General features: G+C 44.3%; 1 protein-coding gene across 3 annotated transcripts in view; it reads left to right on the plus strand.

Moving 5' to 3' along the window:
* LOC135209695 (intraflagellar transport protein 88 homolog) overlaps positions 1-25,103 on the plus strand; it is a gene marked incomplete at its 5' end in the record, with an annotated part of 88,101 nt that overhangs the window by 52,846 nt on the left and 10,152 nt on the right. For all 3 annotated transcript variants that reach the window (XM_064242452.1, XM_064242451.1, XM_064242453.1), the window contains 1 exon segment: positions 2,135-2,253. In XM_064242452.1, coding sequence (XP_064098522.1) covers positions 2,135-2,253 — 119 coding nt within the window.

A 25,103-nucleotide genomic window follows, 5' to 3' on the forward strand; every position in this document is an offset into this window, starting at 1 on the left:
TACAAGTTGAATTGTATTAGGGTAGTAATGCATTGCGTCTTTGTGTGAACTTCTGAAGTTCCTGTTGCATGACATCCTTTAGGAGGCTTTAGCTTTATAGTCTTTGGTTTTAGTTTATTTTACAAATTGTTATATTTTAGAAGAGAATTATATCTTCTGAACATTTAGATAGGTTCTTACAAGGAAAGTACATATATAAGAATTTGCTCTTGAAGTGAGGTCCCGTACGGGGATAGTGCCGTCAGTGCACTTCATTTGGTGCAATGTAGGCATTACTTCAGGTTCTTTGCAGTGTCTCTTCGGCCCCAAGCTGCAACTACTTTCATTCCTTTTACTCTACCTCCTTTCATATCATCTTTCTTCCATCTTACCGTCCACCCTTTCCTAACAATTGTTTCATAGTGCAACTGCAAGGTTATCCTCCTGTAACACCTTTCAGACCTTTTACTGCCAATTTCTGTTTCAGTGCTGAATGGCCTTAGTTGCCCCAGTGCTTGGCACATTGCCAAAAATCTATATAAATCAAATCAAATCAAATTTCGAAGTCAGGTCAAACATTATACAGTAATGATAAGAAGGACGAGGTGCAAGAAATAAATCTATAAAACACAAGTGCTGATAAGGTTAGAAATGTTTTTCTCAGAGATCCAGATTTGTGACTAGATGTAACCCCCCAACCAGGTCTTGAATATGGGAGAAGTTCAATATGATATTCATCACTGTTGTGTTGCCTTTCAATGAAGAAGGCAATCTCAAGCTAATCTTTTATTGATATATCACTTAAAATAAAAGGAATTGCTAAGGGGCAGAATTAGATAGTCTGGAAATCTAACTCCAAGGTGTGGGTGACAACAGCTATTGGCTGAAGATGTGGATGACCACAGCTGTTGGCAGTTTTGAAAGCCCTTGAGTGATCTACCAGATGAAAAAAAATTGTGAATACATGCATCCTCCTTGTAGGTAATGCTGCAGCTCAAGGCTATGGCTGCATGGAAGCAGATTATTGAGATGATGTTGCCTCCTTACTCCACTTCTCACATCCAGGCTTCAGACTATGGAATCTTATCAACCTTCAAACAATATTTCCAGCAGCAAAAGATGAAGTAAAGCATTCTTATTATAAAAAGCAGCTGACTACATTTGGAATGATTTGGATGAGGTGCATCATTCAGTGATACATTTTCTCAGCTTCCGTATGGCTGGAACCGTCCATAAGGGTAATGTTGGGTTACTGTATGTGACAGGATTTTCAGAGATAAATGAAAAGAATGTTACAAAGCTGCTTGAGTCACAGTGCTTAGCTGATGAATTACAAGTTGAAAACAATCAAGTAGGAACATCCAGTAATTGTGAGGTTTCAAAGGAAAAGGAGAAAAGGAGACAAATTCTTATGTTTGACATGTGTCATCAGGGCATCCATGCACAGTTCTAAGATGCTTTTAGCAGCACGAAGGAGTAGCATTACCTCATCTTTGAACCATGGGAAATAACAGCTTTTCCACTCATTACACTTCCTTTTCCATGCCATTCTTTATCCTCTGCTGCTCCTTCTGACTCTCCTTACCCTTTAACAGTGAGATAAGGAGCATCTCTATATATGTTGATGTTTCAAGGGCTTTCCTCTCTCACTATCCAACTGCTCTGTGTTATTCATAACTCCTGACAGTTCATTCCCTTTAGGTCATCAGAGCTCTTAATGATGATGATTGTTTATAGTGACATCAAACTTGAAAGGAATTGGGACAACTTCTGGATATTTTGCAGATTATGAGTACTACAAAGCATTTTCAATATTTTAAATAAAAAAAAAACAATTTTCTAGGTAAAAACCAACTTTATTTTCCATTTGTATGTTGTTGGGCTTGGTAATTTCTGTGTGAAATTGATGGTATATAATTGTATTTAGTTAAATGTCAATTGGAATATAACTCTTTCGTCTTTATGTTGAATGTTGTTGGACTAAAAATTTTTTCCCATCACTTGTATTCCTAATGGAACCCAACTCAGTTTTAACCCCATGGTCGACTGTGTAGTAATAGCCTGTGTTTGGTGTGGAGGGTTCAGTTAATAGCATTGTTTTCATTATGCTTGATTTCATAAATTACTTTTTAATAAATAGATTCTTCTTTTACAGAGCTAGTGCATTTAGTGCTCGCAGTATACCTGGGTCAGCATTAAGTGGAAGGGCAACACGACTTTCACTGAATGACCTTGATGAGAATGAACCATACATTCCTTCGAATAAAGAAATTGGTAAATAAAGCTTTCCAAAGTACATTTTATATATATATATATATTTATTATATATATATATATATATATATATATATATATATACCATATATATATATATAATATATATTTACAATTTTATATATATATTATATATATATATATATATAAATATATATAAATATTTATATAATATATATTATATCATATTTACATATATTATATATATATACATATATATATATATATATATATATATATATATATATAATATATATATATCTATATAATATATATATATATATATATATATTATAATCTATATATATAAATTAATATATATATATAGACTACATATATAATATATATATTATAATATATATGTGTGTGTGTGTGTGTGTGTGTGTGTGTATGTATATATATATATATATATATATGATATATATTATATATATATATATATCTATATATATATATATATATATACCTGCTAGAAAAAATCACAGTAGATGCACGTGACTTCATAAATAAGCGAATACCACGGGAAATGAAAGTCAGGAATCCAAGCGCTTTCGTCTTTATTCAGACATCGTCAAGGAGCTACTGAAGTACAATCGGAGAGGAAGGCCTCAGGTACAAACAAGATCAGGAATACCAGATGGTTAATTATCAAAAGGGTAAAAATTAAAAGGGATAATCCAGGATTATCGGATATCACACGGTCACAAACTTAAACAGATTCTGACCCTAACCGAAATTACAAAGTATCTTTACAGTCCAAAACATGTAAAAACTGATATATTAATTTTGTTGCTTATATTTATCTACAACTTTTTTCATTATGAAAGCATCAAGTTTTAAAAAACCAAGACTTAAACTAGAACATTTCTATTATTTGACTTGATAAAAACACGATTCAATGATATTCCTTTAACTGTGTCATTACATGGGACTAAGGCTCTTGCTTGACTCCAGTTAATAGGCTGGTCTAAATCTCTCATATGTACAAATAATGCATTCGATATTTGCCCAGTTAGTTCACAGAATATTGATGTTGCTTAAGACGCTGTGAAGAGATTTGCCAGTCTGTCCGTAATAGATTTTATCACACTTTTTGCAAGGAATTTCATATATGCAGCCTGGAAGATCTTTAGGAGAATTTTTGATTACTAAACTCTTGACATTAATATTACTGAAAACAACATTTATGTTAAAAAGCTTTAAAATTCTAGGAATATCTAAAAAACCTTTCATCATAAGTAATTTTTTAGAATGTTATGCTTACTAAATTCAAGTTTGTCATTAGTTGAATAAAATGTTTTTCTAGCTCTTTTCCATGCCACATCTACAAAAGTCCTTGTATTTAAGTTTCAATGCAATATCATAAATAGTTTTAATTTCAGCGTCAATAAACTGCGGGCTACAGACACGTAAAGCCCTTTAGGCAACATCCAGAAAAAAAACAGAGAATTTAACATTTTGATGGTGATTGGAGTAGTAATGAAAAAACAAAAGAGGCAATATTAGTTGATTTCGAAAGACTGAAAAGGTGAAATTTCTATCATTTCTATGGACAGGTTACATCAAGAAAATTCAAATTACAATTTCTTTCTTCCTCTACAGTAAATTTTATAGAAGGGATTAAATTATTGAGATTATTAAGGAATTCCTGGAGGTTTTCGTGAATTCTGGCCAAATACAGAAGATATCATCCACGTATCTAAACCAAATAACTTTTTGGGGCAGATTCTTGGTAAGAGTTTTGTCTCAAAAAATCCATGTAAATATTGCTAAGGACAGGAGATAAGGGATTACATGGCCATGCCAAAACTTTGTACAAAAAATTCCCCATTGAAACAAAATTTTACTATCTTTGATACATAACCTTATGAGACTAATGAGATTTTCTACACTTAAGGGAATGTCATGACGCTCTAATTCCTCTTCCAAATATTCAAGTAAGTCATCTACAGGCACTTTTGTAAATAAAGAGACAACATCAAAACTAACCATATTAAAATCATAATTCAAATTTAAACTATTCAATTTGTTTATAAAATCAACATTGTTTTTAACATTCGTGTTAGAAATATTTCCTAGCAAAGGAGTAAGAATTTTTACAAGCCATTTAGATAAATTATACGAAACTGAGCCCACTGAACTAATGATTGGTCTGATAGGGTTATTGATTTATGTGTCTTGAACTAAACCATACATGTAAGGTAGGGAGGCGCATTGCGGTGTAAACTGTTTAATTAAATGGTCCAAGCCCTTCAAAAATGGATTTAATTTGTTATTAAAATGGGAGTTAACTGTCTGTGTAGGGTCAGACCTCAGTTTCGTATAAGTATCAGTGTCATTTAGCATATCATTATTTTACTTATATAGTCACTTTTATTCATAATTACCACTGCATTAGATTTATCTGCTTTTGTCACCTTCACTGTTTCGTCTTCTTTAATTTTCTTAAACGCCTGGAGAAATCTCACGGGTACATTAGGGGGAGAAGGTTTACTCATAGCACCATACACAATACCTTTACAAATATTGATATCATCAGGGCATAGGTTTTGATTCAATTTTTCTAAATAACAAAACGATTTTGAGATGTCGACACAGTCCAGGTTACCATTAAATACACCAAAGCTTAACCCATATCCCAAAGCCGCTGTCGTAGCACTATCCACTGGTTTGTCAGATAAAAGGGATTTTGACGTAGGAAAAATCTATTTCTGGGTGATTGGCTCGTGTCGCCCTATGAAAGGATCCTTAATATCATTCTTTCTAGGTAAAATTAATCTAAAATTACCAGAGGAAAACAAAATTAAGAAAATGTCAGTAAAACTGACTCGCTCACTCTTTAAAAGAAGTGTCGGTATGAGAATAGGGGCGAGTGGGATCACTACCACGAGACATTCACCATTTAGACCTTCCAATCAAATCCCACACTAGAGAGAGCTGATACCAACGGGCGATGTGGCTGCTACTACTACTACTAGGGACGCCATGGGACAGCAGCGCCTAGCGGTCATCCTTAATCTATGAAACATCTTGTCCTGCCAGGGAGGGCAAGCAAATACAGGGTGGGTTTCATTAGGGCGACAGAGCCAATCACCCAGAAATAGATTTTTTCCTACGTCAAATCCCCTTTTCTGGGCTCAGCTCGTGTCGGCCTATGAAAGAGTACCAGAGAAACAGACAAGATGGGAAAAAGGACAAATGAAAATCAGTTGTAAAAAAGAGGGATATAATATAAGTGAATCAGTTATTACAGAATATAAACTAAGTACTTAAAGCTAACTTATTCTAAACAATGACATAAAAGAAAGCCAGTAATATAAAGTACTTAAAATTAAATTATATTAAACATAATAAAATACAATAATGCAGTGCAATTTAACAAAATAGATTCACTTAAATAATGTATTTACATAATATACAAACACATTGTGTCTACCCTAGCATAAAAATAAGGGTAGGTACACTGAAGTACATTATAAGTACATAGTGTGGATGTCCCTAGCAAAAAAATAAGGGACAATCCACCAATATGATCTCAGCGGCTAAGGCTAGAGTATCCGAGTAGCATGGCGATAGGGTGAGGCATGTTGGACGAGGTAGGTAGAAAGGAGACCTGGATCTATACTATGACTACTATACAGTATCAGGAGAAACAATGTTTCCCGCTGCTACTGCAGAAAATTTTAAGATTCCAAGGACTTTAGATAGTGACGTTTAGACTGTCGGAGATTTCCATCCAGTATACTTTTTAAGATCCTCAAAGTTCATATGTTGAAAGTAGTTAATTGAGGTGGCTACTCCCCTGATGTCATGTGCTTTTGGAAATGAATCAGGATTGGCTTGTTTAATGAAGTAAAGGATCTGTTGTCTAATACCTTTTACTGATAAAGTACCACCTTTTTCTCTCTATGAAGAGAGAACCTGAGGATCTTGTATGGATGTACGAGATAGAAAGGCTCTTAAAAAAGTTGATACTCTGGGCAGAGAGAAGGATCTTTGCGGAAGTGGGATGACTTTCCAAGGAGCCCACCTTGCAAGAGGATCCTCATTTTTAGCCAAAAAAACTACGATCCGGAGGCAAGCAGAACTTCTCCTGAGGGGAGGAATTCCACATGACCCGCATCTCTGGATAGAGCCGACAGTTCTGAAATTCTAGCTCCTGAAGCTAGGCTAATAAGAATAATGTCTTTCTAAGAAGCATTATGAATGTACAAGACGAGTTTGTCAGTATCTGATGCTAGTTTTGAGGACATCATTTAAGAACCATGAGACTGTAGTAGGCCTTGAGAAGGTCTAAGTCTAGCACAGCTTGGATAGACGTTACAAGTAAGATTTTCAGCAGATCTATCTGGAAAACCTAACTGAAAGATCTTCAAAGCCGATTTTATGAGTAGTAATAGTGTAGCTGCTAAACCTTTTCAAACAAGGATCTGAAAAACAAGGATATAGACTAAGTTAACTGTCTGTTGGTCGTGTTGTTCTTTCAGGAAGGATGCCGAATTTTAACAGCTGAGTATATTGTCTAATAGTTGACCTCGTCTTATTGATTCTAGGATAGAGGGATGTTTGTTTCGATACGATAATACAAACCCTGGTCCTTTAACAATAGGAAGGTAACTAAGCGGAGCTGGACGGTCGTAAGCTTCGAACAAGGGAGTGAGAACGGTAGTAACGCTTGTCGATCGTGCTGCGCGCCCGCGCGCCCGAGAGGTGAAGAATCACTTTGCTTCGGCCCGCGGGTTGTGAAGGAAGTGTTCGGTCATCGCTCTCTGCCCGCTTCATCGTGTATGCTTTGTTTATATTGTGTTTTCCTCTAAGTTTGGTTTGCACTTGGAAAATTGAAAACTGTAAGTACACTGTTTTCATTTTCATTACTTAATTAGTGAATTTCAACATGGAAGCTATCGCGTAGAGGACGGCGATTTCCGCTCTTTTCATGTATTGAACCCTTGAAATTAGGTCCGGGACGAGGGCCGGGCGGCAATCGCGCCGAGTAAGGTAGTTTGGGCGAAGTGTGAATTGAAAGATGTAAGTACTCTTTTTCATTATATTTTTGCCCGTTGCGTTCGTTGCCGAGAGCTTGGAATGCGCTCGGCACGAGCCTCTTATTGTTGTATGAATAGAATGCAATGAAGTGGATTCGCAATGCAGTTTTCTTGTCATTTTTTCATTTATTAATTGCATCAAATTAATTTGGATCAATTTCCGCTCCTACCCGGAATTAATCCTTACGATTTATGCTGTGAAAGTGAAAATAGCAAGTGCATATTGTCATTTCATAATATTTATGATAGCATCATTTATTTGGATCAGTTTCCGCTCTACCGGGGAATTGGATTTTCCCTCTTTTAAGTTCTATGAAAGTGAATCGCAAGTGCAGTATTCTGTTCAATTTTCATATACTTTTCACTTGCTGTGCGGGGGTAGGGGAGCGAAGGTCTGCAGGAAGTCGTCGGAAAAGCTCTCCCGCGACTCCCTTGGTATCCGATTCTTCGTCTTCTTTCCTGCCCCCACGATCAGCTTCTAGTATTTTGTTTTTGGGGTCTTCCTTCCGTGCGGGGTGGCGGCAGTTCCCCCCCCACGTGCAGTGAGGGGGGAAACCCCTCTTATAATCTGTCTGTGATACGCAGGTGCTACATCCGTGGGAGACGGAACCTTGGACAGTTGGACCAATGCGGGACTGCAGGGAGTGCATAGCATCCACGATCTGCTGCAGAGTCTAGCGAGGTCTGGGGCGGACCATTGGAGGTCTCCACTACAACCTTCACGCCGCTTATGCTGCTTCCCCCGCTGCGTCTACAATCCCATGCTGTGTCCGGTGACCCTGTCTGCCCGCTTTCTAGGGCCCGGTCGCCGCCCGTATAACGCGGAGGGGTTAATGCCGCCGCCTCTGTGTTTCTTCGTGTGCCTGCCCCAGACTTCCGCTGTTCCAGCAGCTCGCCCTGGACCCGGCGCCAGTACCACGCTGGCTGGCCGATGATTCTACGAGGCGATGGCTGGGCCTGCCGTACTGTCGCTGATGTGTGTTACCGCTTACTGGCTTGGCTGTCCTTCGGGTTTACCGCTGCCGCGTTCCTGCCGCTCCTGAGCGGGTTGACTGTTCCTGTCGCCCTGGTTACTCGCCTGTCCATGCTGGTCCTGCCCATGGTGTGTCTTCCCCAAGTCCCAGGTCCTTACGGACAGGTGCAGTGGGCGTGTTGCTTCGCAATAGGCCCGGACTACGGCCTGGATGGAGGAACGGACGACGTCCTGCGTGAGCTTGCCGAAGAAGAGGAAGGGGTTAAATCTTGTCTTGTCTGTTGTGCCTCTTACACTGTCGAATTCTAAGGCCCATTAAGCCGAAGAAGAAGACGGGCTGCCTCCCCCCCCCTAAGAAGTCTCATTCGGGAACTCTAAGGGACCGTCCCCCTCTGTGGACGGGGGGTCCTTTGCTTGGTCCTCATGCTCCTTGGAGCGGGGCCCTCTCCCCTTCCGTAAGAAGGATAGATGGGGACCAGCAGGAGTATCGGTTAGCTCTGGTATCCTCGCCTGGTGCTAGCGGCGCTGCCGCTACGTCCCAGGTTCCCGCTCGGTCTCTCGTTCGCGGGAGTCCCGAGTGTACGCTATTCCCTCGGGAGACCGTGCAGCCAAAGTTTCGAGCGCCAGAGTTCGCTCGGCGCCAAGACCAACGGCCACGGAGCAGAAGGCTGGCCGAGAACCGCTTCACGGTGACTTCGCCAGGCCAGCGGCCGCTCTCGCAGCGACCAGCCTGGTAACCGGGTTTTTTGTTATTCCCCCTAAGAAGGGACTCCTCGGAACTTCGAAGGGCTCGTCACATTCCGGTGTAACGGGGGGGTTCTTCTGCTGGTCCTCTGTTCCTTCGGGAACGGGGCCCGTCTCCCCTTCTGAGCAGAAGAAGAAGACGGGACAAGGGTGTGCTTGGCTACAGCGGGTGCACCCTCGCCTGGTCTTGGCAGCTCTGCTGCTAAGCCAGGTACCGGCTCGGTTCTCGTCCGCGAGAAGTTCCGGAGACGTGTACATCTCCTTTCGGGTGACCGTGCAGCAAAGTTAAGACGCCTGAGTTCGCTCAGCATTCATGACCCGAGGCACGGAGCAGAAGACTGTCGAGGGAGCAGCCTCAGGTGACTCTCGCCAGGCCAGCGGCGCTCTCGCAGCGACCAGCCGGTACCTGGTGTGGAGGACGGTCTCTGACCGGCCAGGGTTGAGGATGGGAAGAGGTCCCCCAGGTCCCCTCGACCGACGGTACCGCCTCGGCTAGGTGTAAGGTATCCAGCGGTTTGACGTGCCGCTGAGGACGCTCACCGTCTCACGGCGAAAGCGAGCTGCTCTCAAGGTCAACCTGACCGCCGCTTCCCACAGGGGGTACGGGCGGAACGTCGTGACCAGCAGCAGCTCGTCGACGCCACGGGACTGGGTCGACTGCTCAGTCGAGCCGATCGCCACAGTTTGAGCGGCCACGGCCAGGACTGCAGATCGATCCCACCGCGGGTTGCGTGATCGGCTGCAGCCCCCCACGTACGCTGGTCCTGCCAGCGGAGCGGGGGCCGGGGGGGGTGGGCAGACGGGGGGGGAAGCTAGTTAGGAAGCTTGCTTGGCGACGATATTAGCTGGAACGAAAGGGAGCCTTGACGCTTGCGGACTTGGGGGACACGAGCGTCAAGTCGTCTCTCCATACCTTCAACTCCTCGGGCTACACCGGGAACGGGAAAGAGCGAGGTAGCTAGATGTGATCGTGAGAAGGTGCGCCGAAACGGACCCGTTCACGGACGCCGCAAGTGCCACGTATGGGTCTCTAGGACCACCCAGGACGTACGCGCAAAGGTGATTGAGGGCTGACCGTCAGGGGGAGAGGGGGTAGCGTCAGTTCTGTCTCTCCGATACCTCAACTTCGCGGGCATACGCCGGAAGAGCGAGGTATATAGGACGTGATCGTGAGAGATGCGCCGCTCACGATCCCGTCACGACGCGCACGTGCCAGGTTGGTCTAGGACCAACCAGGGACGTACGCGCAAGTGATTGGAGGGCAACCGTCAGGGATCTGTTGGGTCCTCTTCTGAAGGAGGAGGTCCTGGAGCTGCTCCTTGTTGAGAGGGACTGGACGGTTCCTCGATCATCAAGACGCTCTGTAACTTCGAGATTCAGAGTAACTTACCCGGTTTATTGGCACGATTCGTCAGGCACAACGACCGGGGGGGAAAGGATCGCCGCTCACCAGCAGAGCCTGTCTCTGCTCGAGTGTTTTGGGGCCCGAGAGGGAACCCAAACCGACGGTGGGTATGCCGCGATCGGAGCTTGCCGATTCGTCTTGAAACCAGGTCTTCGTCTCCGGACAGAAGGCTCTCTCAGTTCTGGGACGGTCGGATCAAGCTACTTCCACCTCCTCTCACTGCGACAGCGGCGTTCTACGTAGTCTTCGGACACGTATTAAATACCCTTCGGTCCTCCGAGAGTTTCGACCTCGACGAGGGACTGGAAGCAGTCGGGAGGACGGTATCGGCTCCTCCTGTTGCTCAGGTGTCGATTCAGCCCCCCCAGACGACGTTAACAGTGTGGCAAAAGGGGGGACCCTTACCTACATGGTGTGAGAGTTCGGTAACCCTCCTCGGGGAAAACGTTTCTCCTGCGATACGGTTTTCCACGACTCTGAGAGGCCATCGCCGCAAGGCGATGGCTGTCCTAATCTTCTCAACTGCAGTTCCACTGGGAAGGCTGAGAGAGTATCCAATTCCTCCCCCATTACCTCCTCCTACGGCTACGAGGAAAGGGGAAAGGATCCTAACAGAGATTTCTCGGTAGGATCCCATTTGGGGACTGCGCTACCAGGGGCGAACTTATTTCGGGTCCTACCTGAGTAAGCCCCGGTCGTTGAGGAGGGATCCTGCCCCATTCTCGATTTCTACGGGGAATCGAGAGGACCACAGCCGATGTCGATTTGACGGAATTCGGGGGGGTTTCGCCAGACGCTTAGAAATTTCTACGGGAATTCTAGCGCATTCAGAGTGTAGAGTTTCTCACGGATTCTTCCAAACACTTAGGCGAGACCACGGTCCAAAGTGGAGCGAGACGAGAATCCCCGATATGTTAACCGTATCGGAACCTCGCCTATACTCGAATTCCTGGAAATTCTAGCATTAGGAATAAGACTGCTGCTGAAGAAGACTATCTCACAGTAGGCGACCAACCATGGAATAGAGAAGAACGGACGGGAATATCCAGGTTGGCTGGAACTATGTCTTAGTATTCTTTCACCATTGAAGCTTTCCTTCGAGGAAGACTTCTCTTCACTCTCTTTAATAGAGACGAAGGTGGTCGATCTTCCAATCCTTATTTTGTTCTGAAGGAAAGAATTTAGGATGGAGATCGGTGTTCAGAACCTACAAATTACTAAGTATATTAACCCTCGCGACATTGATTCTGCTAAGCAGTGAATTGGTCCGAGGGGTAGGCGCATACCTGGTTATTCTACGGATTGCGAACTTAGACGAAAGTATTCTAATTGAACTGCAACCCGGGTTGCCTTGCAAACCTCCCAGAGTTTCCAGTTTCAAATTTTTATATACTTATGGTGTTGTCACAACAACACCATTAACTTTTATATTTACCGAAATTTCGTTTGCTTAAATATAATTGTCGAGCATATCTTTTTATGCTCGGTGTTCTAGCCGAAAGCATTCCTTCGTGAAAGGATTTACTTGCCAACTCAGGATGACGAGTCAGCGACAGTACGACGTATTGAATTGCCCGAGCATTTCAGTATCAGCTGCCGCTTTGAGATAGACGGTTGTTTATGTCTTTCCACTGCTTTGATTGAATAACAACCGTATCTCTGCACAACAATCACGGCTTAAAGTCTCTGATTAACGGGGTTCTCGCACTACAGGAAGCCATCTACTGCTGAGAACGCTAGTATTAATCGACTTCGGTATTGCGAGAAATTTTAAACGAGATATCTAGTCGACTCTTCATCTTTCGTTACCGCACGGTAACAGAATTCTGTATAGCTCTGCTGCATCGATATCGAAATGCGAATGATTTTTGGGAATCCTGATTGGTCCTCAAAATATCTTGTATTCGGAGGTGTACAATTGTTCATTGTCACCCCGGAGTAGCAGATGTATGAAAGAAATCGCCTACTCCACACTGCCAGCTCTACTTCCAAAACGTTCCAGCCATGAGAAGAAGTTCTTCAAGCGGCGCTCCCCTGTGTTTCATTACTGAAGAACGCCCGCTTCATTGCACACCGGAACAGCAATGAAAATGGCGGTTAGCGTTTTCAGTCCATTGTAAGCACAGGTTTTAGAATCTGAGATTCTTTCTCTCGCTTCAGCTGGAAGACGTAGGTTGATTCATGCCTACCTTCGTCTTCCAACGTCACATAGTGTTGTTTATCTTAAGCGAGATTCAACGTCTATGAGATTTTCTGCCCATCAGGGACCTCGGTCTTTTAAGGCAATTGACTTTCGCCTTTGAGCTTATGCATTAAGAGAATCCTCGCCGCGCCGTCCGGCATCGGTTGATAACAAATATTTTATTGTTGGTCTCTCAGCATAAATCTTTAAAGGGCGAAGGTCCGGACTACCCGGATGGCTTGGAAACTTGCCTCTAATGATTCCGAACCAGCAGTCGGCAGCTGTCAGAGCGCCCGAGTCAGTTAGAACTATGCTGTGGACTTAGTTCGGGGTTCCAGAGCAATCATTACTTGTCTTAATAGCTTGTCAGTATGAGTTACGTACATAAACCAAAGTCGAGAAGGGGATAGGTAATACGGACTATTCCCTTCTTTTGTCTTAGGTAAACTGCATGACTCTCCTTGAGAAGTCAAGCACAAAGGGAGGGGGATTTGTGACGCTCGATTTCGTACCGATCTTCGTAGCGAAGACTCAAACCCTTGCGTAACTGACGATTGGTTTCGCTCCTCACAATACCATCCTAATGGACGTCACGCCTCCGATACGAAGGGCTATGCTGCTTTGTCTCCTGTGAAGGTGCGACGGATCTGTCTGAAGAAACTCGACACGCAGGATGATGTGGACGCTCTTCACATTCTCCCGCGTTCTCGCAAGAACTTCTCCGTTAGGCGCAGGTAATGAAGGGAGGCGCCTGGATCAACCAGGACAGCATGCACATCCTTCTACCTTCAGGAATTGCCCACAGTTCCTTGGATCTTTTTCCCGTGGGAACGTGTGGTTGCTCAACACGTTGTGTAGTTACCCAGACCTCGCCAGGCTGAACAGCATCGAGTCTGGGGTGGACCGTAAGAATGGATGAGGAATGAGAGTGTGAATGGCTCCTCTTCCCATCTTTCTTCCCTCTACCTTTGGTAGAGGGACACGGTCGTCACCCTGCTGGGTAAGGGACGAGATGCAAGGTTGAGGGCTATCAATAGAGCACCATCCTATCCCTTTCAGTAGGGATAGGAGTAAATATCCCACCACTTCCTCCAACAAGGGGGAGGAAAAGGAAGTGGATGCCCCAAATTGAGACCAAACACATCATGTATGATGTCTCTGCAACCAGGAACAAGTTCTTGCTTGCTGGTACGAAGAGATACGCTGCCTCTCTCTAGTTACTTGGCACAGAGGTCTGACCAGACCTGCGGTGCACACCCCGATCAAGCGGGACAGAGGTGGGATCCCTCCCTTGCTCTTACGACCAGGGGGCACTCCAGGGTTGGACGAACACCAGTCTGATTCACCAAAAAAGGACTCAGATTCCTCCCACCAAGAAGGAGTCTTCATATTGTTAAAGGACCGAGGGTTTGTAATTACGTTGGAACAAATGGACAATTGTCGAAAATTGCATTTTCCTAAACTATACAAACCTGAGGGTCCTTTACAATAGTCCCACCTCATGCCACCCCTCACTCTGCAACTTTTTGCATGGGCCTCTAAAGCAAAGTGATTCATTCCACCTCTCGGGCGCGCGGGGCGCGCGCACTGATCGGACAAAGCAGTAACTACCGTTCTCCCTTGTTCGAAAGGATTACGACCGTCCCAGCTGCGCTAGTTACCTTCCTACTGGTTTAAAGGACCTCAGGTTGTTAAGTTAGGAAAAATGCAATTTTCGACAAATGTCATTTTGTGGATCCAAGTTAGCATCTTTATTAGCCGCAAACTTCATGAAGTCCAAAAGTTAGTGGTATGAAGAATTCCTGAGAAGCGAACACAGTCCTCATTTGACCTGATTGTGAAAGCTTGGGATGGGAATCGTTAGAGGTCGGAGACCCAATTCCAGAAAAGCCGAGGAGTACCAGTTGCTCTTGGGCCAGTTGGAGCAATAAGGGTACTAGTCCCTTGAAAGTCCTCAGCTTGCTCAAGGCTTTCAAGAGAAGATCACTGGAGGAAAGACATAAAATTTTCGCCACTGATTTCCAATCTAACGACAGGGCGCCCTGGCATAAGCCAGAGGGTCCAGGTTGGGGCCACATAGCAGGGAGGGCTGGTGGTTCGCTTGTGAGGCGAAGAGATCTACTTGGAGACCTGGACTTCCGTGCATATCCACTGAATGACCGTGTCTAGGGTACCATTCTGATTCCAGAGGGGACCGAACGGGACAAAGCGGCTGCTATAACATTTACCCCGGCCAAGGTGAGTGGCGGGGACAGGAGGCCCATGGTTGCTGCTAGTGCAAAGATGGCTATTTTTTTTTTTCATGACATGTTCACATGTTGGATTTGGGACCTCCCTGTTGATGAATGAAAACTACCACTGCACTGTCCAAAACTAGTCTTAGAGAGACTTTTTCGGGGGAAGAAGTCTCTTCAGGTAAGAAATACTGCCATGCTTCCAGAACGTTTATGTGGGAGTGGGCGGAACTAAACTGACCAAGTCCCCTGAACTTGTTGAATTGAGAATATCCCCCCACCGGGACAGGGAAATCATCAGTGTGAATGGTAACACTGGAAGGGATATTGAAGGGGTAACCGTTTGGCCAGGTTCTTACTTTTGTCCATGGACGGAGTTGATTGCGAAGGATCTGTGGACTCTGACAACTTGTCTCGAGATTTGGCGTGCTCCTCGTATGCCAAACTCGATTTATATCTTCAGCCTTGCTTTTCAGGAGGATGTCTGTCACTGAAGCAAACTGAAGAGAATCCTAGGATCTTTCCTGGCTTCTCTGATGTTTGGCTTGCATTTGAGAAATTGTCTCACAGACTTGGCTTATTTCTTCCGTTGACCACGGAACTGCAGATTGTGGGAAGACAATTCCCATTGGATCCTAGCCACTGAAAACGAGACTCCGGAGTAGTAAGTCGGATTCGTTTTGTTTATCTGGAACCCCAGATGTTCCAGAATTGGAACTACTTTTTCGTGGCTTTGAGACATTCCTCGACTGTTGGTGCCCAGATCAACCAATCGTCGAGGTATGCTGCTATCATTTACCTGAGTTCTCAATTGTGCACCACTACTTCGCTATTTTCCGTGAATTACCCTGGGGCTACATTCAGACCGAAGGGCATCACTTTGAATGAGAATGGTTCTGGATTTCCTAGTCTGATCCTAGGATCCATGGGCGGAAGTGTCTGGCTATAGGGAATGATAGTATGCGTTCTGTAAGATCGATGGAGCATGTGACGGCTCCACAGGAAGTAAGGTCTAACCTGCGAGATGGTAAGCCACTTTGAAAACTTGTCGCAACGAATGAAAGAGTTTAGCCTGACAAGTCTAAGATTTACCCTTCTTTTTGTTGAGCCTTTCTTTGGCACGCGAATAAACGACTGAAATGTAGATGCTTGACTCTCGCAATAGTCCTTTCTGGAAGGAGTTCCTCCGCATAATATGTCAATCCTTTGATGGTACTTGATGGAATGATTTGATTGGAGGAGGATCTTTAATCCAAATCCAAACCCATCCCTTGACACTATGCTCTGTTTCCCAAATTGCTGAACCCCACTGTGATGGAAGAGGAACAGCTCACTCCTACCCTGGGAGCCTCAATGTTGTTGGGCGGGTTGACCTCACGCCCTCCTCTGAAATGCCTACTCCTTGCCGCTCCTTCCTGTGCACGCTGGCGCGAAACTCGGCCTCTCGCTTGCACCTCTCGATGCCTATTAAAGGGAGGGAAGGCATGACCTTATACATAGGGTTGAAGTCCGGCGAGGGAGTGCGTAGGAAGGGCGAGGGTTTGCGACTGAGGAGACAAACAGGAGGATGGGTTGGGGTCTGATTCGAGGTTGAAGGTTGTCCCCTGTTGGGTAATGGAGAGCTTGAACGAATTGCTGCTGCTTCGTGGTTTTTTTGGTAAGGCTGGAACCTTTACACAGGACTTCTTGAAGTTTCTTACCAGCAGCGGGGGTGGATTCTTGTTTCCTATTAAGGAGATACCCCACCTAGCTCTAAGGCCTCTGGTTGAGCCTTAGCAGCCTCGTGGTGCACCTCATTCACAGCGGACCTCTGGGAAGATGTCCGCTCCCCACATGCTGGAAAGCCACGGACGTCTATAGGTTCGTGCCTAATAGTGCATTCCCGCAGGAACGTGCTTTCGCAATTCCTCCTAGTAGAAGAAGTCTGAAAGCATCCGTCTGAACCGTTTGAAGCTGGGACTTGGCCAGAATCTTAAATCGGAGGTTCGTGCCATACGATAGAGCAGGCAATCTCCGTGATAATTAGAGAATTGAGGATCTGCCAAAAACCTAGTTTCGAGCGGTCGAACTCTGCCTGGATAAGGAATCAGGCAGCCTTGGGAGCTTTTCGCCAACTGGTCCATTGCACAGTACGGTTTGAGCTTGCCAAGCGTGAAAGTGCAAGGCAAGTTCTCCCACAATTCTCCGTCAGGCTGGAAAGAGCGGAGACGTAGAATCCGATTCCCTCAGCTGGGCATGGGCTCATCCTGAGGACTGCCTGAAGAGTCGCTTTCCACTATTTTGGTAGCGAACGGAAGAGACGCCTCCTCATCAGTCGCAAAAATAGTAAAAGGACTCTGAAAGCCTGGAGCCTAGTGTTCGGTACACTCCCAGGTCTCAAGGCAGTGGAAACCCCATTCCCGTAGAGCGTTGCTCTACTACTATAGAGCAAGTCCGCCTGGAGATCTTGTCCTCCCTAGGGAGGGCCGCTACGGTCAGACTAGCATATCCAATGAAAGGCTGCGTCAATCCCGGAGGATAAAACTCGAAGTCCCTCAATCCTTCGAGTTCCCACACTCCGGGACAGATCATACCGTCCTTGAATGGAGCGTAAGCGGCACTTCCAGGGTTCTCCATGGGAGAAGCTTGGTAGCGACTCATACGGTGGTGCTGGAGAAATACCAGCAATTGTACTGGGGAGACTGGATGAGGAAGCCTGAGCAAGCCCGTACTCGGTCCTCATTCTCTCTAACTCTGTAGAGAGATCTGGAATGGACTGGCCCCGACTGGACAAAAGTGCTCGGGACAGTTGTTGCGAACATCGTTCGAACTGTGGTTCCGAGGGCGGGGGACCTGGAGCCTCCCATCTCTCACCTGTTGCATCCCACTGCTGAGAAGGCAGTGGGAATCAAAGGTGCTTGTCCCGCTACTCCAACCGGCGTTGCCGGATGGATGCGTGGAGGGCCGGAGAAGACATTGGCTCAGGCAGGAGCTCGAGCCTTCTCCTTAGAAGCCTTGTTCTAGAGTCTCTTGAATAGGAGAGCTCGGCTTAGCCTTTCCACCGCGTCAGCATAGGAAGTCGAAGACTTCTTCTTAGTGAAAAGAAGACGACGACGACTTTTAGAAGTCGTCTTAACAAGGGTCTTAGGTTATCTCTGTCCCTTCACCTTTGGGGGTACAGAGAGAGCGGGAGAGGCGGGCAGGGATCTCAGAATCCGAAAAGCCTTGGAAAGAAGCAGTAGAAGAAGGGGACAGGAAGAGAAGATCCAGGAGCGCCAAGGAAAGACCGGGCACCCGACACACCTACCTCAACCACAAATCTCCGCACTACCGCCATAGGCTCAATATAAGGTCCAAGGTTGCGACGTCTGGGACGTCTCCTGCGTGGCAACGGGCCCCGAGACGACGACTGCGTCTCTTGCTGGATGACGGCGGATGAGAGGGCTTGCAGAGAGATGGGGTACAACATATCCTGTTGACTTGCCGCCGGGAAGATCTGAACGGCCGCTTCTTTATCCAAGATGTAGGACTGGCCTTGCGGCGTTTCCCGAAGACGCCCACCCAAGCTTCAGGGTTGCTAGGGCGGACTTCCCTCACACCGGCAGCCAAAAGAGAAGCGACAATGAAACTTCTAGTGGCGGGGACGGGGTTAACAAGTTATGACTAAAGTGTTTGTTAGTAATACGATAAAGAAGTCTACAATAGACTTACCCCCCCACCAGCTGACGACACGGTCGTAAGCAGATGGCGCAGGCTTCGGGTGCCAGACGATCATGTCGTTTGTGAGCGTGGCACACGGGGCGTGAGATCTGCACTCATTAGTGGGCGCAGGGGTCGTACAAAGTGCATGCACCCTAGGACCTGACAGTTGGTAGCCTGTAAGTGGAAAGATACATAAGTATCAGGAGAACACTTACAGCCTAACCATTGTTCCGCTGCATGCCGGGAGCGAGAAAGTTAGATTAAACCAGCGCCCCGCCCATAATACGTGTGGTAAACAAGAGGTTGGAGTTGTCCAAGGCTACGCCGGAGACAAGAGAAAGAATCCAACCAGAGTGGTGGTGGAATAGGAACCACGACGGAAAACGACGGAGATGGTATACATACAATTAGAATTCTAGAAATTCATCGTAAAAAATTAGGGTATTATCCTTAAAAATAACGAAATAAATACAAACTTTTCCCCCCGTCTACTAGAACGAGTGCCCCCTGGGTAATGACCTGCACAAGCTCTTCTTCGGGTAGCGGGAAAAAAGGAAAGGATATAGTAGGCAAGCAATAGGGGGGGACCAATAGTAGTGACAACACCACCCGATGGCGGAAGCCAGGGTAACGATAACCAAAGTTTGCCCCGGCGCGGCGGAGTGCTGAAAAGAAGGCTCCGTTCGTTATAGTGGGGGAAAGTGGGACGGAGCAACTGTGGGGGGGGTTCCCCGGCGTAACGCGGCGGGATGAGAGAGAGGGGGGGGTGGCCTACTCCTCACCGTCTCCCAGCAAATTTTTAACCCCGCTCGGTGACACGGTACCCGAAACAAGTGGTTCGCCCTATACCCCAGCTGGGAAGGACGCCTGGGCCTCCTCAGAGAAGGAGGGAGGAATGATACTGAGGTTGTCATGGCAACCAAAGGCGGTACCCCAGACCCCTCCACATCCTGGTAGGGAGGGAGGGGAAGGGTAAGGTGCGATGGAACACGTGACCGCCAAAAATGTGGCCTAAAGCCCGCGATAGCAACACAACCGTGGAAGGGCCACGTGAACCAGCTGTACCATACATGGGACATGCAACTAGGTAGCCTAACACCCAACTAAAATAGAACTAAAATTACACCGTAAAGATGGAAAAGCACTTTAGTAAAAGAAAAAGAAGCGGAGGAGGCAAAACTGTTCCGGGAAACAGTAAGTCTACTCGGAGCCAGAGATAGCGATGAAGAGCAAGAGCTGGGTGCTGGGCCAGAAACACAGAATAGCCCTAAATACCAAACTAAGAGGACTTGGTAAATGGGCTAACACTAGCTAAAAAGGCGATGTAATAAAACGATGAACGTGATATAGAAGCCCATAAGTATAAGAAGCCCATATGGAAGGACCGGAATCCTTAACATGAGCAGCCATCGGCGCCCGCCACGATCGACTGGGAAACCGTATAGGTACCTATTAGAAGGACAAATATGTCCCTGGAAGACTAAAAATACGGTAACATATACTTCTGACGGCACTTAACTTAGCCGATGCGATGGCAGCACGTTCCATGATGGAGAAGGAGGTAAATCCAGAAAATTAGCACACGAGCAAAAAATGCGTACAAACGCGTAAGCTAATAATTAAGGATGACCGCTAGGGTGCCTGCTGTCCGTGGCGTCCCTAGTAGTAGTAGTAGCCGCCACATCGCCCGTTGGAATCAGCTCTCTCTAGTGGGGATTTGATTGAAGGTCTAATTGGTGAATGTCTCGTGGATAGTGATCCACTGCCCTATTTATACGACACTTTCTTTTAAGATGTGAAGCGAACGGTCAGTTACTGACATTTCTTAAATTTGTTTTTCTCTGGAATTTTAGATTAATTTTACCTAGAAGAATGATATTAAGAATCCTTTCATAGGGCGACACGAGCAACACCCAGAAATAGAATTTTTCCTACGTCAAAATCCCTTTTATCTGACAAACCAGTGAGATAGGCTACGACAAGCAGCTTTGGATATGGTTAAGCTGTGGTGTATTTAAGGTAACCTGGACTGTGTCGACATCTCAACTAGTTTTGTATAAGAAAAATGAATCAAAACCTATGCCATGATGATATCAATATTTGTAAAGAAGGTATGTGTATGTGCTATGAGTAAACCTCTCCCCCTAATGTTACCCGTGAGATTCTCCAGGAGTTTAAGAAAATAAAGAAGACGATAACAGGAAGGTGACAAAAGAGATAAATCTCAATGCAGTGGTAAGTTTATGAATAAAAGTGAATATATCAGTAAAATAAATGATATTGCTAAATGACACTGATACTTATACGAAATGAGGTATGACCCTAAACAGACAGTTAACTCCCATTTAATAAACAAATTAAATCCATTTTGAAGGGCTTGGACCATTTTAATTAAACAGTTTACACCGCAATGCGCCTACCTACTTACATGTATGGTTTAGTCAAGACACATAAAATCAAGAACCCGATAAGACAATAATTTGTTCAGGGGGCCTCAGTTTGTATAAATTTACTAAATGGCTTGTAAAAATTACTTACTCCCTGCTAGGAAATTTCTAAACGAATGTTAAACACAATGTTGTGAGTTTATAAACAAATTGAATAAGTTTAAATTGAATTATATTTTAATATGGTTAGTTTTGATGTTGCTCTTATACAAAAGTGCCTGTAGATGACTTACTTGAATATTTGGAAGAGGAATTAGAGCGTCATGACATTCCCTTAAGTGTAGAAAAAATCTCATTAGTCCTCATAAGGTTATGTATCAAAGATAGTAAATTTTGTTTCAATGGGGAATTTTTTGTACAAAAGTTTGGTTTGGCATGGCCATGGGTAATCCCTTATCTCCTGTCCTTAGCAATATTTACATGGAATTTTTGAGACAAAACTCTTACCAAGAATCTTGCCCCAAAAAGTTATTTGGTTTAGATACGTGGATATCATCTTCTGTATTTGGCCAGTTCACGAAAACCTCCAGGAATTCCTTAATAATCTCAATAATTTAGTCCCTTCTATAAAATTTACTGTAGAGGAAGAAAGAAATTGTAATTTGAATTTTCTTGATGTAACTGTCCATAGAAATGATAGAAATTTCACTTTTCCAGTCTTTCGAAAATCAACTAATATTGCCTCTTTTGTTCATTACTACTCCAATCACCATCAAAATGTTAAAAAATTCTCTGTTTTTTCTGGGATGTTCCTAAGGGCTTTACGTGTCTGTAGCCCGCAGTTTATTGACGCTGAAATTAAAACTATTTATGATATTGCATTGAAACTTAAATACCCAAGGTTTTGACTCTGGAAAGAGCTAGAAAAACATTTTATTCAACTAATGACAAACTTGAATTTAGTAAGCATAACATTCTAAAATTACCTTATGATGAAAGGTTTTAGATATTCCTAGAATTTTAAAGCTTTTTAACATAAATGTTGTTTTCAGTAATATTAATGTCAAGAGTTTTAGTAATCAAAAATTCTCCAAAGATCTTCCAGGCTGCATATATGAAATTCCTTGCAAAAAGTGTGATAAAATCTATTACGGGACAGGGACTGGCACAAATCTCTTTCACAGCGTCTTAGCAACATCAATATTCTGTGAGAACTGGGCAAATATCGAATAATGCATTATTTGTACTTATATGTGAGAGATTTAGACCATCCTATTAACTGGAGTCAAGCAAGAGCCTTAGTCCCATGTAATGACACAGTTAAAAGGAATATCATTGAATCGTGTTTTGTCAAGTCAAATAATAAGAAATGTTCTAAATTTAAGTCTTGGTTTATTTAAACTTGATGCTTTCATAATGAAAAAAATTGTAGATAAATATTAGCAACAAAATTAATATATTCAGTTTTTACATGTTTGGACTGTAAAGATACTTTGTAATTTCGGTTAGGGTCAGAATCTGTTTGAGTTTGTGACCTGTGATATCCGATAATCCTGGATTATCCCTTTTAATTTTTACCCTTTGATAATTAACCATCTGGTATTCCTGATCTTGTTTTGTACCTGAGGCCTTCCTCTCCGATTGTACTTCAGTAGCTCCTTGACGATGTCTGAATAAAGACGAAAGCGCTTGGATTCCTGACTTTCATTTCCCGTGGTATTCGCTTATATATATATATATATATATATATATATATATATATATATATATATATATATATATATATATATATATATATATATATATATATATATATATATATATATATATATATATATATATATATATGTATATGTATATATATATATATATATATATATATATATATATATATATATATATATATATATATATATATATAGTATATATTATAATATATATAGTATATATATGTATATGTATATAATATATATATATATATATATATATATATATATATATATATATATATATATATATATATATATTTTTTTTTTTTTTAACTCACCAGGTCTTTGTACTATAAAGCATTTTTCATACAAATCCCATGTGAATCATACATAGTCCAGATTGTGGTTGTAATGTCCCCACACTTACCAATTCTGGAATCTGTAATTACTGTAGACGTAGTATAAAAATGGGTGATGGTATATGCCTGCACCCTTGAGGAGCATTAGTTGAAAATAAGAACCCAACTCATGTCATCATGTACAGAACTTCTGTAGCTGAAGAATTAGGGGCATGGGAGGAGGGCAGTTTGATATAAGATTGGTGGGTTTGTTTGGAAAATAATGTAAGTGTGATATTGCCATCAGTAAAAAAAATAGCAAAAAAGTTTCATTAGAAACTTACCTGTCAGATATATATATAGCTGTATTCTCTGAAGTCCGACAGAATTTCTAAAACTTACGACACACGTAGTGGGAGTTGGGTGGTTAGTACCCATTCCCGCCGCTGGGAGGCGGGTATCAGGAACCATTCCCATTTTCTATCAGATTTCTTCTGTCGCCGGTGTCGTAAACATCTGTTTACACACCTCCGCCTCAGGATTTTGGAAAACTTTTTCATTGCTTGAGTATCCTCTTGACTTTTTGGTTTTTTTGTTTGGATCGATAGCTTGGCATACGTGACTTTGGACTGTTTTGAATTTGGCTTAGAATTTTTCCTTAAATATGTCTGGATGTAGTTCGGCTAGCGCCAGGGTGTGTTCGAAAGTGGAATGCAAGGTTAGGCTACCTAAAGCCTTAGTTGATCCTCACACATTGTGTAAAGGGTGTAGGGGGGCAAGAGTGGTAAATTATGATTTGCGCTGTAATGAGTGTGAAAGCTTTGGATGATTTACAATTGGAAGACGTATGAATCCTACGTAAATAAGTTAGAACGTGATAGGATCAGGAGGTCTTCCTCCAGGAGTAAGTCGGGTAGCAGACAGGGTCTTAATGTATCCCCTTCTAACCCTCCTTTAGATTTTGTGTCTCCTAACCCCGTAGTGTTGCCTTCGGGCCCTCAAGTGGTGTCTGCGGAGGGTAATGCCCTTTCGCTTATCCTGGATTCATTGAAGACGCTTGAATCTAAAGTGCTTGCCCTTGAAAACAGGCAAAATAAGTGCAGTGATAGTGCCCCTAGTGAAGTGAGGGGGAAGGCTCAGATGGCCCATAGCGCCTCTAGGCTGGGACCTCTGCCGGACTCCCAGGACTCATGGAGAGGGCATGTCGAAGGCCGAAGGAGGGTTACGGGGAACCCCCACCGATCTGACGTCCCTTCAGCAGTTCCTGTGGACGCTTCCCAGGCTGCTAAGGAGCGTGCTCGAGCACTATCCTGAAGGATTGTTTTTCTCGTCTTCCGACGCGTCCTCCCCGCGCAAGGGGTGGGAATCTCGTTCGGATTCGCGACCTTTGAAGAGGACTCTTCAAGATCTTGACGCTTCATGTCATGCTTTGTCTGAGTGGCATTCTTCTCCGGAAAGCGTAGGTTTTCCGCCCCAGAAGAAGTCTAGGACGTCATCCGATGATGACGCCCGGGAGCGCCCCAGTCGCTCTAGAGCCAAGGCTGTTCCTGGGAGAAGGAAGAAGGCGTCCCCTCGCCCCTCTCCTTCTCACAAGCGCAGCTCGTCTCCGCGTAAGGAGACATCTCAGACGCAGATCATCATTGCTATGCAACGGCAACTGGACGCTTTACTGAAGCAGAAGGAGACGGTTCCTCGTCGCAGGAAAGACGATAGACTTCCTATCAAGAGAACTAGGCAGTCTTCTCCAACGGCTCCTCTTTCATCCCCGTCTCCTGATATTTCGCCCTCTAGACTTCGTTTTGCTCCCCAGGGTTCGTCTAGAGGTGACGTTAGACGCCAGGTTAGAGAGAGATCTCTACATGCTCCTCTCTCTTCCCGTAGAGAGGACGCTCGGCGTTCCGACTTCGACGCTTCTGCTGACGACGAGTTTGTAGCTGTCGGGACGGACTTCTAATCGTTCTGCCTTCTTCGACATACAGTGTTGACGCTCAACGAAACGCTAGTCGGGCAGTTGATCAAGTTTCTTCGCGGGAACGTTCGTAAGGACGCTTCGCGGGATGTTAGAAGAGTCTCTACGATGGACCGCTCCTTTGGACGCTCGCGGATTCCGGACGCTGATTTGACGGAGAGGACGCTGGTTGGACGCTCAGAT

This window comes from Macrobrachium nipponense, chromosome 38 (genome assembly GCF_015104395.2).
Source record: "Macrobrachium nipponense isolate FS-2020 chromosome 38, ASM1510439v2, whole genome shotgun sequence".
NCBI lineage: Eukaryota > Metazoa > Arthropoda > Malacostraca > Decapoda > Palaemonidae > Macrobrachium > Macrobrachium nipponense.